The following is a 16,643-nucleotide window of genomic DNA, read 5'->3' on the forward strand; positions in this document are numbered from 1 at the left end:
AATGATAACAGGACAGGCAGCGTACCATATGCCTCATCTCTTCTCTGCTGCTGGCACCAAAACCATGACTTACACTCTATGTTGTATGGGATCTACTTTCACTACAACTAATTCTCAGTGTGCCCTTTCAAATCATAACATCTCAAAAGCAATTCACAAATCAGCACCCAGGCAAGAAAATATTTGTAGTACTAAAAAAAAAAAAGAAACCCCATATTTTCACACTTACTCTGGTTTATGATTACCATCATAAGTGACATTCACAGTTGAAATTTTTATTACAGGAATATCCAGATAAAAAACAGCTCTGCTGTGCTGCACATCTTACAAAGCAATAACAGACAAGGCATGTTTGTTTTGTGAATGCACATGCGTGTGTATACACAAACATTTATGGATACATACATATTTTCAGTGCTCTTAAAAAAATGAAACTCACAAGATTAGGAAGTGAAACAATAGTTTAAATTCCTGTAGCAGAGGCATGTTTTATAAATCACAGTCATCTGCTAAAATGTAAACAGGTCAATAATCATCATCAAGTGGATTCCCTGAAGAAATAAGGCTCAGGCAGTGATACTACACATCCAACTGTTAATGTCACCTCTAACCCACTTGCCTTTCCTCCTACTGGGAAATATCAGCTTATTTGGACAGAGGGGAATGCTGTCAAAGCTATCAGGTTTCCACACATTCGTTTTAAGAACATCAACAGCAAATTAGAGGACGGAACAGTTGTGCAGGCAGAATTCTATCTCTACACTTTCCAGAGGAAGCCACTAGCTGGCCAGGAAGCGAACATTTATCACAAGCCCACAAACGTACATTCCCTTTGTTACACAGAGAAGAAAGAGGGTGGAAACGTAGGAAAATGCTGGAAGCCACTGTGATAAATAAGTGCTGGAAAAGAGGAAAGCTGAATTAACTTCATGGCCAAGAAAAAGGGAAGGGAAGATCAGGAAGGAGATATTCAAGTGCCATTATAAAATGCAGATCCACGGGAACCAGGCTTCATTAATTCCACTGCTCACAGAACCAATTGCTAAATGAGTACATTAGCATTTAAATGACAGGAGACTTGGAAAGAAATTGCTTTCAACTACTGCAAGTCAAGACTGAAGGCATCACAGTCAATTACAGAACTTGCAGTTCCTTATCTTGCATACATTTTATCTGCAGTCTTCTAAAACTTATTTTTAAGGTCAAGCTGAGACATTTTAATTGCAAGATGATAAAGAATATGACAAATAGAGCTTTCTTATTCCAATTTTTTTTGAACAGCTTAAGAAAATCAGTCTTGTAAGAGAATAGCACCTAAGAACTTGGTACACTTACCCCATGTTTCTGAATGGCAACATTTGTAAGATGTACAAACATGTTATCCAGTTCACTTGTACTTGGTGTATATTTTACTGTGCAAAATCGGCAAAATCCAAGTTTATACCTTAAATGCAAAAAGTCATTAATGTATGTTAAATCCCAGTAAAAAGTAAGGAAAAGATCATCCTAGGATATGCATACACATTAAACTTCTTTATGCAACACTGGCAACATTATTTTGACTACATTAAATGTTCTCTTGCAATGAAACACATCTATACACAGTCTTACATGTAACATCTCAGTGGGCGATACGTAGATACCAAAACATACAGACGAAGGTCAAACTTCTTTCCCCCAATCAGTAATGGATTATTGATATAGAGAGAAATCACATAGGCTTCTTTGGAAGACTGAGATACAAACCTGAAACACATAAGCAAGCAGTCTGTAAGTTTTGAATTAACAGACATCTTGCATCTTACTGACAAAACAATGTATAAAGTTATACTGGTTAACAATAACACACTTGGCAGCAGGCATTATGTACAAAAAAAAAAAAAAAAAGGGCAAGTCTAAAATACGAACTTAAAGACCAATATTAATTAATCATTAAAACTCAGTTTTGAAGGTGGCAGGGCAGCTAACTGAGCCACTCAGAAAGCAGTTATACACACCAGTCTTTTCCTTTGAGAATATCTAGAGCTTGTCACAGTACAGACAAGCAAGGAGCATGTATTACATTACCTTCGTTATTTAGAGCCTTATATTCCTAGAATGTTTGTATTTATGCTTGGTTTGCCAAGGCAAACCACTGTGAAAAGCTGGCTTTCAGACTGTGACATTCTTCAGATTCCAAGATAAACAGAAAAAAAAGTCTCGAGGGGTATTTAGCCAGTCAACTTGTAACGGGAAAAAATTAGCATTAGTTTTGTGATCAGAACACTTTTTAGTCAGAGAAAAGCATAGGTTGCTACACCATTAAGTCCATTTGAAAGCAGGACACCAACATGAGGTATACTCCTTTGTGCTCCAAACAGACAATGGATTTATTTCATATATGCACATTCCTCCTCTGTACTAATTTAAGAAGTGAATCAATATGTATTAAATAAAATCATGATACAAATTGCTCAGGGAAAGATTTTTTTCTTCACTTCCTGTTATTTAACATTACAGAGAAGAACAATTTGTTTTTGCACGTTACCCCAAAGACACTGAAAGCATTTTTTGTAGAGAATAGTTATTCTAACTGTTCTTTATATCTTCTCACACCAATATAAGCCATATTAAGACCTGTTTGAATGACAAAGTCAGATAACTGAGATTAAATGCAAAACTATCTATATAATGACAAAGTGATAACAGCAGAATAACTTTCCCATGCATCAGACTACCAGCATGCTGATGTGGTTCACCTGATTATACAAAGTACAAGAATGGCTTTAGTTTTTAAGCACTTACGAGGATGTTTTGCTATCTCGAGACCATTTTTTAATTTGAGACAGTTTATTGATTAGAAATATTCCTTTTCCCTGAGCTTTACCACAAGGTTTCATAATCCAAGTGCTGGAGGGATTCTTTCTGAATTCTTCAACGAAGAGATTATAATCAGCAGGAAGCATAAAAGTTACTGGAACAAAATCTGAGTCAAAAAAAAAAAAAAAAAGAGTGCACCATTAAGGACAGTACATCTAAAGAGGAATCTTCATTAATATAGACTAAGTTTTTCTAATCTGGCATGATCAACTTCTAATAAAACACATGCTGCTTTTTATTTCATTTAGTTTATGATTTTTACTTAAAGAATGTTTTTATATTGTATGCTGCTAATTTCAGACTAGTGAACTTTAATTTATTTGAATCATTTTTCTTCTGTTTAAATGATGCCCAATTACAGTATTATACACCACTGCAACTAAACTGTTGTTAGCAGATTTCCTCATCTTCATACGTCAGCTGTTACCACTCTGCAAGCCATCCCATCCTGTCATCCTCTCTGTACACGCAAATACCCAAATGTTGATGTTGTTTCCTCTTCAGATGTGGTAATTTTTAATTTCTGTGCTACTCACATGAGTCATTTTTTCATTATTCTCAGACTCAGTGTTACCATACTTGCTGAAATCTAAAGAAAGGTATTTCTTGCTTTTTGCTATCTGATTATTCTCAGTTCCGGCCATATAGCACTAACTCTCTCTTACATGGATGAACAGTGATTTCATTTCACTTTCCCTGGATGTAAATCAACTCGGCACTTCCCCATCTCTATTCCACTGCAATGTTTGCTGCCCTCCAAGACAACTTTGCTCTTCTCTCCCCCAGTCTACTGTTTTGATGCTTGTTTGCTTTTTAAATTTTATTTCCTACTAGTCATCATCAGTTCTCCAACTTCCCCTAAATTTTGCCTCTGAAAAGCTTATCCATTCACTTCTGGCAGGAGCCTTTCTGCCAAAAATTATTTAAGTTCTTGATCCAGTATAGGATTTCCATATATATATATATATTTTTCCTTCCCAGATTTGACTTAAAGGAACTCCAGCCTTTTTTTTTTTTTATCTGATGTTCCAGGGTCATTCTGTTCCATCAGTGATCTTAGGGCAAACTATCTTAATCTCATAATATTCCCACTTAAAAATTATATATATAAATACACACACTTATAAATCTATTCTGTATATTCTAACATAATCATTTCATGATCACTTCAGCCCATGTTTCTTCAGCTAATATTGCACCAATAAGTTCAGTTTTCATTAAGCACCTTACTTACCCAAACATATCTAAATATAAGTTTAACACATACAAACTGGATATGTTCTTCTCTTTAAATATTGCTGAATGCTTGCAAGTAAACAGTGGCAGAACCACATTACTGCTGCAGTAGTATGACAGAAGCAATCTTTTAGTCTTCCTTTGCTTCTGTTTTCAGCAGTTCTTGAACAAACCGCACACTCTGTTTCTCTCAAATTTATAAAACATTAGCTATTATGCTTCAAAACAAAGTTTATGAAATGCTATATTTTCCAAGCTTTTCACATGAAATGTTTGCTACTACTGTCTTTAATCATTTTCACTATTCCTATCTGTTTCCTTATGCTCTAATGACAGCTTTTTAGGAAGTGTGAAGGAGGAAAAGACAAGGAAAGAAGACTGTAACATTTGCAGAACACAGATCAGTTTTAGGATAGAGTACACTTTATTCTGTTTAACTGACTGTTATTGACAGAGCACCTGCTGACAGATAGACACTTGAGTGTTGTAACACTTTAGAAGTTCAGAAAACCTAGCAGAATTCCTTTCCTACTGGAAGACAAGCTACGCTGCAGTTAAATTATCTCCATGTGATAATTAAAATACATCAGTTATACGTCTCCGAAGACAAACTGGTAAAAATGGACAATCTCGGTTGCTTGGACTACTTGCAAGCAACAGTTTTTCTCACAAAATTCATTGTATAAAAGTTGCTCAACATGTACATTAGAATATTTTTATTAATGTGCTGTTCTGTTTCTGTAAGTTACAATGCCATCAGCTTATCAGCAACACAGAAGACAAAGTTAACATTGATAATGAGAACCACATACCCAAATAAATATATTTTCCATTTTCATCCTTTTCTGCAAGAGGACTTCCTTCCTTCTCAAGTTCTTTCCTATATCGTTTGATGTTCTTTACCATCAAATCTTTTCTGGTCAGTTCGTAGTGATTGGGGAAATGGTTGACAATTTGGTCATCAGAAAGGCGGTAACCGGTTTCCACACTGAAAACATTTCTGATTGTTTGTACACTCATCCTGAAAACAAAGACAGACAGCAGATGATTTCTCTAAGGAGGACAGAGTTGAAACTGTGTATGTCACTGTTGTGGTTTAATGCAGCAGGTATCTATGCACCACACAGTCATGTCACTTCATCTCCTCCCTCTCACATTTCTTTCCTTGCCCTGTATAGTAAAATATTTAGCTTCAGTGACAATCTAACATATTCTGAAACTGTTAGCAAATGAAATCTTTCCAGATGTTTTACCAATTCCTATACTAATGAAATTAAAGCAGCTGGTGAGGCAAGTAAGAGGAAAACTTGTCTCTACTAGACTCTGCATGTTGATAGACAGGTCAGCCCTCAGCAGGGTCTACGAATTACTCCTACACACCCAAATGCTACAGAAATATCTTTCTAATTTATTGCTTTTTTCTCTGGAACTCAGTTTTTCTCTCATTGAAAAAAAAAAAAAAAGACAAAACCATCACTACTTGTTACCTTACTATTATATTTCTGGAGGGTGTCAAGGATATGAATTGAAATTAGTGAATCACACATCTTGCTAAAAACACCTGTAGGTGACAGAGCAGAATGCTACAGCAACCACACCATCAAATCAGCTGTTCATTTCTCACAGAATACAAGAGTAGGGTCAAAAACACAAAGAGTTTTCTATATCAAAGGTGTCATAATGATGGCATTCAGGAAATATTCTTACATTTATAATCTGCTGTGCCATCGTTTCAGGAAGAAAGCAAAACAAAACCAAATCAGTCACACAGCAATTTCCATGAGTGTCCTGTTCCCCCACTCCTCCCCTCAGTCGCATTCTAAAAACACAAGCAGATTACTACACTCCTACTCATTTAATAAGTGATTAACAAAAAGCACAGTCAGCAGTACGAACTGCCATTGTCATATTTGAAAAGACTACGTTGAAAAATAGTGTTTTGTTGCAGAGAACTTACACTATCAGATGGTGTTCTTGTGCTCTTTGTATCTATCATAGTTTCCATGGAAATAAATAGGAAGCATTACTTTTGAAGCAACCTACATATACTGTCCCTTTCAAATAGCCACTGTTTGATCTCCATAAGCATTCAGCAAGCATCAATGAATGTCAATGAGTGCCATCTTTTCCACAAGAAATTCAGTGTCACACTTTTGCTTCATATGCGCTGCCATGTCAGACACTGTTTTGTCAGACTGTCCCGCTGCTGCTGTCACACAGCAACAAAATGTAATGGAATATTGGTGGAAAGGTCCAGCCCCTACCACCAGACCACTAACATCTGCCTATGCTATCGTGAGCTGACTTAATAAAATAGGAGGCATTACTTTTGGAGTAGCCCTCCTAGATTATTGCATTCTATGACGGCATTTCGGCCTTAGAATCACAGAATCCTTAGAGTTGGAAAGGACTTTTAAAGGCCATCTAGTCCAACTCCTCTGCAATGAACAGGGACATGCACAGCCAGATCACACTGCCCAGAGCCTGGTCCAGTCTCACTTTGAATGTCTGCAAGGACAGGGCATTCACCACATCACTGGGCAACCTGTTCCAGTGTCTCATCGCCCCCACTGTAAAACACTTTTTCCCCTTTATCCAAACTAAATCTACCCTCTTTGAGCTTGAAACCATTTCCCCTTGTTCTATCAGCACAGACTCAGTCCCCTTCTTTCCTGTAACTCCCCTTTAGATACTGAAAGGCTGCTATCAGGTCAGCTTGCAGCCTTCTCTCCTCCAGGCTGAACAGCCCCAGCTCTCACAGTCTGTCCTCACAGGAGAGGTGTTCCATCCCTCGGATCATTTTTGTGGCCCTCCTCTGGATGTGCTACAACAGGTCCATGTCTCTCCTGTACTGAGGACTCCATATCTGGATGCAGTACTCCAGGTGAGGTCTCGCCAGTGCAGAGTTGAGGGGTAGGGTCATCACCTTCACTCTGCTAGCCACGCTCCTTTTGATGCAGCCCAGGATACAGTTGGTTTTCTGGGCTGTGAGGGCACATTGATGGCTCATGTCCAGCTTCCCATCCCCCAGTAGCCCCAGGTCTTTTTCAGCAGAGCTACACTCAATCCTGTCATTCTCCAGCCTGTATTGCTAGTGGATGTTGCCTCGACCCAGGTGCAAGATCTTGCATTTGGATTTGTTGAACCTCATGAGGCTCATCTGGGCCCACTGCTCAAGCCTGTCTAGGTCCATTTGGATGGCATCCTGTCCCTCTGGTTGTCACCAGCAAACTTGCTGAGGGAGCACTCAACCCCACCGTCAGTGTCACTGATGAAGATATTAAAGAGTATCTGACCCAGCACTGACCCTTGGGGGACACCACTCATCACTGATCTCCATCCAGACATTAAGTCATTGATCACCAGTCTCCGGACTCGATCGTGCAACCATGGATCATGGATCCTTCATCCATGGAACAGTCCACCCATCAAATTCATATCTTTCCAATTTGGAGAGGATGTTGTGGGGTACCATGCCAAAGGCTTTACTGAAGTCAAGATAGATGACATCAGTGGCTCTTTTGTTGTACACTGATGGAGTGACGCCATCATAGAAGGCCACCAGGTTGGTCAAGCAGGATTTACCCTTGATGAAGCCATGCTTGTCCTCCCATAACACCTCCCTGTTTTCTGCATGCCTTAGCACAGCTTCCAGGAGGATCTGCTCCATTATCTTTCCCAAAACAGAGGTGAGACCGACAGGTTGGTAGTTCCCAGGGTCATTCTTTTTACCCACCTTAACAATGGGTGTGATGTTGCCTTTTCTCCTGTCACCAAGGACTTCATCTGATTGCCATAACTTTTCAAATATCATTGAGTGTCTTGGCGACTACATCAGCTAATTCCCTCAGGACTCTGAAATGCATCTCATCAGTACCCACAGACTTGTAGAGGTTCAAGTTCCTCAAGTGATCATGAACCTGGTGGGATGTTGCTTCTTCAATCCTCTCCTACCAAACCAAACTTCACTCATGAGGGAACTCATCCTCAGTGCATTCCAGGAGCCTCCTGGATTGCCTACAGCTTGCTGTGCTATTTTTTTCAGCAGATGTCTGGGTGGTTGAAGTCCCCCTACAGGATGAATGCTTATGATCACAATGCCTCTGTAACTGAAGGTAGAAGGCCTTATCTACAGGCTCTACTTGATCAAATAGCCCGTAGTAAACACTGATCACAAGGCTCCTTTTGCTGCCTTGCTCTCTAACTGTCACCCATAGCCTTTTGACTTGCTCATGACTATTCTTTAGGGACAGCTCTTTACATTCTATTCCCTTCCTGATAAAGATAGCAACATCCCCTTCCCTCCTGTCCCTTCTGAACAGCCTGTAGAGTCAACAGCCACACTCCAGTCATAAAAATCATCCCACCAGGTTTCAGTGACAACAACTGTATCATAATTTTCTAGTAGCACAGTAGCTTCCAGCTCCCCCTGTTTATCACCCAAGCTGTGTGCATTGGTGTAGAAGCACTTCAGCTGGGCAGCTGGTCCTGTCACCTCCTTAAAGGATAACTCCTTAATTCCTTTTAAGTATCCCCCTTGATTTTCCCCATTGCCTTCTCCTATTGCCCCAGCAGTCACTACTACATCATAGGATTTTGTATGTGCTGTAGTGTTGCCAGCACCTCTCAAGGCAGTGTGTCCTTCGAGGCCCCTGCTAGCACAGGGGTTCCTCTAATCTAGCTATGCCATTCCATGTCTCTAGCTATGCCATTCCATGTCTCATCATGGGAAGGCTCACTATCCCCTCTGTTCCCCTTCAGATCTAGTTTAAAGCCAACAAGCTCTGCTAGCTTTTCCCCAAAGGCCCTACTCCCTCTTTGTCTTGTATTAGACAAATCCATTATCTTGATTTAATTTTACATTCACCCTCAGTACTGAAATATTGAATAATAAGTCTGTATGTAAATCTTTTCTGAGGACAAGAAGGGAAATGCAGTTCTTAACACCTTTATTACAGGAGTCTGCACTCTGGTACCAGGGCAAGCCCCTGCAACACTGATAAAATAATACTGTACCACATATCAGAACCTTGGATCATTTTCCTTACGTTGTGAACATACATAAGCATGTGTATGTTAAAAATTTGAGGGAAATATATGTTTCAAAGATTCTGTTCAGGTCAAAGATCCCCTCCAATCATAAAGCAACAATTCTGCTTACTGCTTACAAGAAATTGGAGTAAAATTGGGTATCATATTTCAAAACAAAACAAAAACCACTTCAGTGACTATAGCCTTTGGCCTGAGTGGTCTTCTTTGCTAGGTAAATGATTTTCCACTGCATGACAAAATCTTTGAGAAACTGGAAAGGCATATGTGGTCATTAGAAAGGATGGGAAAGGATCCATGCTGACAGGACCTTCTGGCCCAATGAATCCTAATGACTATAGCAGGCCTGCACAGATACCAGGATTTACTAATACAAATACAAGGAAAAGATCAGCGACAGTGTTAAAAAATAAAAAGAAAAAAAAAAAAGCAGCAATGAAACAATGTTACACTTCTAGGAGCACTTCAGCAAATTAAAGCTAACATATGCATCTTTTATTTCTAAATATGCATTTTGTACTATTACTAAAGCTATTAATATATTTAAATACTTCAACAATTTAGACACCAGTATTTTAATGTACTTACCAATAAAAATTCCAGTCCTCATTTTCTGCCACCTGAATCCAGCCTCTTTTTTCAAAGTTGTTTATTAGAACTGATTTTTCTATGTCAGTTACCCACTTCACTTTTCCTGCCATTATCCCAAAGCAGAATCAACCTGTTAGTAAAGAACAGAGTTAAGCTGTGAAGTTGAAAACATGAGGTGAAAAAAACAATCTAGAAAAGTCAAAGAGGAAGAAAAGTGGAGAGAGCTTTAACTTAAGTATGAAGGAAGAAGTAAAGCAATTTTAAAAACCACAGAAAAGAACATCCTAGGTTTAGACTGAGAGCCTGCATTTGTCATCTGGGCAGCTTCAAAAAAGAAATCTAGTTACAAGGATCTTTCCCCACCCAATTCAAGTTTCATGAATGGGCACACAGCTCAAGTCTCTCCTTAAACAAACCAACGTCAGAAATCATTAGCATAAACTCACTAGGTAATATTTACTGAAAAACAAACAAACAAATGCAATCATAGAGCACAGAAAGTTTTGTACTTCTAATTAAGACTGATATCACAGAATCATAGGGGTTGGAAGAGACCTCTGGAGATCATCGAGTACAAACCCTGCTAAAGCAGTTCCCTACAGTAGGTGGTAAAGCATCCAAGTGGGTTCTGAATATCTTCAGAGAATGAAAGTCCACAGCCTCTCTGGGCAGCCTGTTCCAGTGCTCCATCACCTTCATAGTAAAGAAGCTTTTCCTCACATTCAGATGGAACTTCTAATGTTCTACTTTGTGCCCATTGCCCCTTACCCTGTTGCTGGGCACCACTGAAAAGAGCCTGGCTTGATCCATTTGACTCCTGTAATTTAGAGATTTATAAGCATTGATAAGAACCCCTCTCAGTCTTCTCTTCTTCAGACTAAACATTCCCAAGGCTTTCAGTCTTTCCCAATTTGGGAGATGCTCCACACCCTTTATCATCTTTGTGACCCCCTTCTGGATTCTCTAAGTTTCATGCCTTTTCTGAATGGAGGAGCTCAGAACTGGAGACAATATTCCAGATGTGGCCTCATCAAAGGCAGAGTAGAGAGGAAGGATCACCTCTTGACCTCCAGGCCATGCTCTTTTTAATGTATCCCAGGACGCCATTAGCCTTCTTGACCACAAGGGGACACTGCTGCTCATGACCAAGCTGTTGTCCACCAAGTCACCCAGGTCCTTCTCCACAGAGCTCCTCTCCAGCAAGTAAACATACATATAAGTGTCTTCTCTGTTTGTTTTGGGTGGGAGCATTCACATGGATTACTTCACTCACCAACTGTAAACCACAATACAAGGACTGCTCTGAAAGTAATGCCTCCTACTTTATGGTGTTGACACACAACTCAAGAGAAAAATCCACTGCATGCTCCATGAAGAATCACAATTTGCTATTCCATAAAGGAGAGAACCAAAGTAACATCACCTACTTTTTGTTGTCTCACTGTATCTCACATAGCTACGATTTCTCCTTTCTCTCACTGATGTGAGAGGATATGGCGGTATCATTAAACATTTCAAAGCAGAGTTTCCCATACCTAAGATTGAAGTCTTCACAAACTGCATTTCAATTCCTGACACCTAGGTGTCGCTTTCTACTTTAGATTTCTCATTCGTCCACGCCAACCTTGCATCACCGTTAGCTCAGAAGGAGCCTCAGGACTTCCCTAGCCCAGTGCTTGCTCCAAGGAGAGTGAGCTAGACGGTCAGACCTTTATTTAGCCACATATGGAAAATGCCCACAGACAGAGGCCACACAGCTGGCCTGGGTGCCCTTTTTCACTGGTCAACAGTACTCACGGGAAAAATAGTTCTCCATACATTCAGCCTGAACTTCTCATTTTAGCTTATTCCTGTTGTTTCCCATCTTCCCAACCTTCATCGTCACAAACAGTCTGGCTATGTCTCCCCAAAAACCTCCTCACAGCAAGCAAAGGAAGGAAGGCAAGAGCAGCCTCTTCTCCAGGCCAAAGCAGCACAGCTCTCCTAGCTGCTCATTACAGGCCAAGTGCTTCAGCCTCCTTGGCAGCCCTCCTCTGAACTCATTTCAGTCACAGAATCATAGAATCAATTAGGTTGGAAAAGGCCTCTAAGATCATCTAACAGTCAACCCATCACCACCATGCCCACTAAACCATGTCCCTCAACGCCAACACATCAATACATTTCTTGAACACCTCCAGTGATGGGGTGCCCACCACATCCATGGGCAGCCTGTTCTGTACCTCAGCACTCTTTCAGAGAAGAAATTTTTCCTAATAACCACGCTGAAAATGCCCTGCTGCAACTTAAGTGCATTACTTCTCATCCTATCACAGTTACCTGGCAGAAGAGGCTGAACCCCACTTTGCTACAGAGAGGTCTAGAGATATATAGAGAGAGATAAGGTCTCCCCTGAGTTTCCTCTTCTCCATTCTGAAGAGCTGTAATTCCCTCAGCCACTCCTCATATGTTCCAGACCCTTCACTGAATTTAATGTACTTCTTTGGCCTCAATGCCTTTCTTGCAGTGAGAAGCTCAAAACGGAACACAACACTTGAGATGCCACTGCACCTTCCAACTTGGTGTCACCTGCAAACTTAGTGAGGGTGCACTCAATCCCCCTGTCCAGATCATCAGTAAAGATATTTATTAGTTTATCCACATCTGTCTTGTTCAGTTACTTCTGTCCACCCTCATGTACTGTGTTACATCATCACCCTTTTTGAGAAAAACAGTGAAGTCTAGAAGATGAAAATACACAACAAAAGAACGAGCCAAGTACCTGCAACTGCTATTACTCCAAGGGAGAAGCTGAAACTTTTCTGACAGCAGTAATGTGAGCAAAGATAATACTGGTAAAGTCAGCTCACATAACCAATTTCAACATATCAGTTAGTCCTTCTGCAGTTCATTCCACAAATTACTTATAAAATTACAGCCTAATGACTTTTCATAGTTATCCTTCACAGAAATACATTACAGAAAAGTGCTGATTCAGAAGCAAACGTCTGAGCCAAAAGCACACTCTTAGCACATGCATCTCCCCAGTACAAAAGCTGCCATGCAAGGAAGTGGGAATGAAGTTTCATCCACATACAATACCATCTACTTCTCCCTCCATGTAGAATTTTTCATCAAAAAGTCAAACTTCAAAATGTATTAATTACTCATCTTTGCTAATAACGTAATTAATACCATTTCTGCAGCTAAGACAGTGGAATGGCATTCAAGGGGTCTTCAAGCTTCCAGGTCTGGATGTCGAGATGTACAGTTGCTACAAAGGCGGTACCTCTGTGGTTTCTCTCCTCCTGAGAGCCACAGTCCATTATACAGTGCTCCCACTTCTTTTCTTGCCTAACCTTAGTCAACAAACCCAACAAGGCAGAGATACTACTGCCTATTAGGCCTTAATTTTGCAGAGATTTAGGCACACCTATTTTCCTTCACATTTGTCATAAGTTAAAATCAAGCATAAATAGACAGAGATAAAAGAGTATATGCACACTCGGGGTCTTTTTTCTGTACTTATACAATACTGAGCTCCACAAGCTGACAATTTTTCATTGGGCCTTTTAGACACTACCAAAACAAAAAGAAATGACACAAGGATTCAGTTGCTTAACCCAAACCATTCACGAATCAAAGTTTAATGATTTTATGCTATTTAATTACTAAAACCCACATACGAGAATTCATAAAAAATAACAACATATTAAGCCACACACACACAAAAAAAAATCTTATTTTCTGTAGCATTTTAAATACAATTCAATTTTCTACAGGAATCTTCTAACCTGCAAGAAGGTACTCTCGATAATCTGCTGAGACCACCACAGCACTGAGGACTGGAACCAGATGGGCTTTAAGGTCCCTTCCAACCCAGGTCATTCAGTGATTCTGTGACAACAAAGCACAGGAGCTCACCGCCACACAGCTTCGCTCTGTAAGCATAGTGCTAGCAACTAGGAGCGACTACAACACGACAGGGAGCAAGCCTGCAAGGGGAGCCTCGGCAGACAGCCATCTACCGTCCGTCCCACAGCAAGGGTCACAAGCCACAGCCTATCGCGATAACGCCAAGAAGAAAGAAGCTCTCCTCTCACCTGCGCCGGCCGCGCCCAGCTCCATCACCCCCTCCCCGCCCTTTCCGGTTCTGCTCCCTAGCAACCGGGACGCGCAGGGGGCGGGACTTCCGGAGCGCTGGCGGCTAAGGCGCAGCTTTGTTGCTAAGACGACGCGCGCGGCTCCGTGGGGGTCGGCGGCCATCTTGTGTCCTCATCGGGAGGGGCGGGCCGAGCCGAGCCGAGCCGAGCCGAGCCGGGCCGGGCTTGGGGACCTGTCCCAATTGCGGCCGTTTGAACGTTAAAGGCTCTCAAGTGTTGTCCAGAATGCCTAAAATACCGATCACTTTGATTCCAAAGGTCTAGTCTCTGCCTGAACATCAGATGTTGATCGTCATATAATATAGGATTATCTTTTTATCGGGTTGATGCTCTTGTGAAGGAGTGTCTGAATGTTTCCCTGAAACGACCAACAACTAAACAGTTAAAAATGTGAGAGAGAATTACTGCCTAAAAAGTTACAGCATTAGTGCTTGTCTGGAGAATGCGTGCACAAATTCTTTCCAAGATGAGATATTATGTTAAAACACTTGACTTACATAAAGTTTACCGATATAATGCGATAGGAGCAGTGCAGAACAGTGAGGTATTGCATAACGGGCTCCAGAGGTCTGAAGGAAAAATAACGGTAAAATAAATTATTCATCCCACAAGACAAATTCGCTATTAAAAAGTAGACCTACCACTCGGTAGCTGAAATAAGCAGTTTGCAACGTGCTGGTACGCAGCAAACAACTGATGGTAATCTATATTCCCCAAACAATCTGAGTGTAATAAACCTGCTTTATGATTGACCGTGTCATCCATAGGTGATAGGCTCAGTCACAAAGCTGCAACTACAAAGAAACAGTTAAATGCAGTAACACAGCAGGAACAAATTTAAGCACCCCCTAGTTTAAACTACAGAAGTGGCTACAGAACACCGTGCATCTTCCTCAGTCACGTGTAGTGGGGATTTCCTGACACCACAACACCTCTGGCTACAGACCAGAGCATGGAAACAGCCTTTGCAACCACTCTTTAGCCAAAAAGGTGTAACTGCAGGGATACGAACCGCTGTGAAAAGCCTGAAGAGAGACCAAACTCTTTGCCTTACTATCAGTGCATGTTTTCTTGTTTCACATCCATCATACCTCAGGGGAAGGCTGAAAAAGTATCGCTTTTTAAATCTGTTAAATAATTAATTAAGGACAGAAACAGTTGTGTTTTGTTTTTATGGAAGGGTGTTTTAGCTTAACTCAGCAGTTCTTAATCAAAGTTATGGTTCCAGGGACCCATAAAAAAAAAACAAAAACATACAGTTCCAAGATGTATTGTTTAACTCTCTCTCCGAAAATTACATCAGTGTTATTACATCAGAGCTAATAATAGATGCTCTAGTTTTTAATATTAATGCATCTCCATTTTGTAGCATTCTTTTTCCAACAAGGGAAGTTGGTGAGAATTTGAGAACAGCTCACTAACGCTTACTATTACAGTATCAGGAAATGCCGTGGCAGCATCAGCATGCTATCTTTGTGGCAGTTCACTCCTACAATGACATTTGCGTAATTTATTTTAAGCATGAGACAACTCAATGACTTAAACAGCATTACCTACCTATTCGAAATTAAGCCTGGTTTCAGGGGGGTGGGAACAATTATCGATTTGAAAATGAATACCAAACTGAAATTAAAAAAATGAAAGTAAATAAATAACAAAATACCAGGAACGCTGAACAGGACCGAGTCTCGACAAGAAGTGATATTACTGAGGTTAATTTCCCTTTTATTGTATTGTACTTTCGAGGCAATTCTCATCTAGTGTATTGCATGTGTGTGTGTGCACACAGCCCTCGGCATGAGCCGGGAGATAAGCACTGCTGTGTGCAGCTCACAGATGAGTAGCCCTGATGTGCAGAGCTTGGAAAGCGATGGAAAAACATCCAGCTTACAACGAGGGCTGTAGTGCAGGCAGCATGAAGAAGCGGTTTGCATAAATAATATATCTGCACCTATATATATATACACAGACAGAGTTCTCTGCACTTGAAATGTAGCCACAAAGCCTGTGGACACCCACGCTTCAGGCAGAGCGGTATCTGTGCCTCCGCTCTGCGTTGTTTACCTTCCCCGACACAGAGATGAAATCATGGTATAAACAGAGGGCAAAGTCCGCTCTCAGGCATTATACCCGACAGTCTCCTGTTTGACATGACAATAAAGCGTGGGGCAATAGGGGTTTTCTGGTTCTTTAAAGCTCTCCCGATGCAAACTGTGCTCTCTAGTGATGGGTGATACCGACCGAATCATTCACCGCGCTGTTATCAGCAACGCCAAAGGAAAACATCGCGAGTCCCGTGACCTTACGGAACCTTTAGGGCCGGCTGCCGGCTGTCGGCAGGGCTCCAGCAGCCGTCCCTCTCTAAGCCCGGCTGGTGCTGTGCTCCCCGACCCGGGGGCCCCTCGTGGCCCTCGCCGCCCACTGCTCCTCGCTCCTGAGGGACGGTGGGCTGCAGGTGCACCTCCGGTCAAGCAGAACGGGCCTGTGGGGCTCAGGCAAAGCCCTCCCTGTTGAACAGCGATACCGCAACATTTCCCAAATCTCAGCGCTCAGATGACCAACGGGTCTTTGGCAAAGGGGACCTGGAGGTGCCATCCAGCACCCCCTCCGTTTCCTTGTCGTATTGCCGCCGTCCCTTCAGGCCCCAACCCGGCAGGGCCCCCTCACGGCGTCCCCGACCCGGGGCCGCCCCGAGCCCGTCCGCCGCTCCTCCTCCTCCCGGCGGCGGCCACCCGCGCGGCGGGGCGGGCCGGGGCGGGGCGGCGG

General features: G+C 41.6%; 1 protein-coding gene across 4 annotated transcripts in view; it reads right to left on the bottom strand.

The window, feature by feature from the left end:
- TTLL1 (TTL family tubulin polyglutamylase complex subunit L1) overlaps positions 1–16,588 on the bottom strand; it is a 31,984-nt gene extending 15,396 nt beyond the window's left edge. Inside the window, exons 1-7 of one of the 4 annotated variants that reach the window (XM_090146927.1) lie at positions 15,435–16,588; positions 14,375–14,446; positions 9,733–9,865; positions 4,908–5,116; positions 2,785–2,965; positions 1,612–1,746; positions 1,336–1,444 (exon numbers count right to left, since the gene is read on the bottom strand). In XM_090146927.1, the coding sequence (XP_090003053.1) occupies positions 1,336–1,444; positions 1,612–1,746; positions 2,785–2,965; positions 4,908–5,116; positions 9,733–9,845 (747 nt within the window). In that variant the 5' untranslated portion in view covers positions 9,846–9,865; positions 14,375–14,446; positions 15,435–16,588. The other 3 variants (XM_090146925.1, XM_031597207.2, XM_031597208.2) reach the window with 3 other exon arrangements.
- Between the last annotated feature and the right edge of the window lie 55 nt (positions 16,589–16,643).

This window comes from Phasianus colchicus, chromosome 1 (assembly GCF_987193195.1).
Source record: "Phasianus colchicus chromosome 1, bPhaCol1.hap1.1, whole genome shotgun sequence".
In the NCBI taxonomy this organism is placed as follows: Eukaryota; Metazoa; Chordata; class Aves; order Galliformes; family Phasianidae; genus Phasianus; species Phasianus colchicus.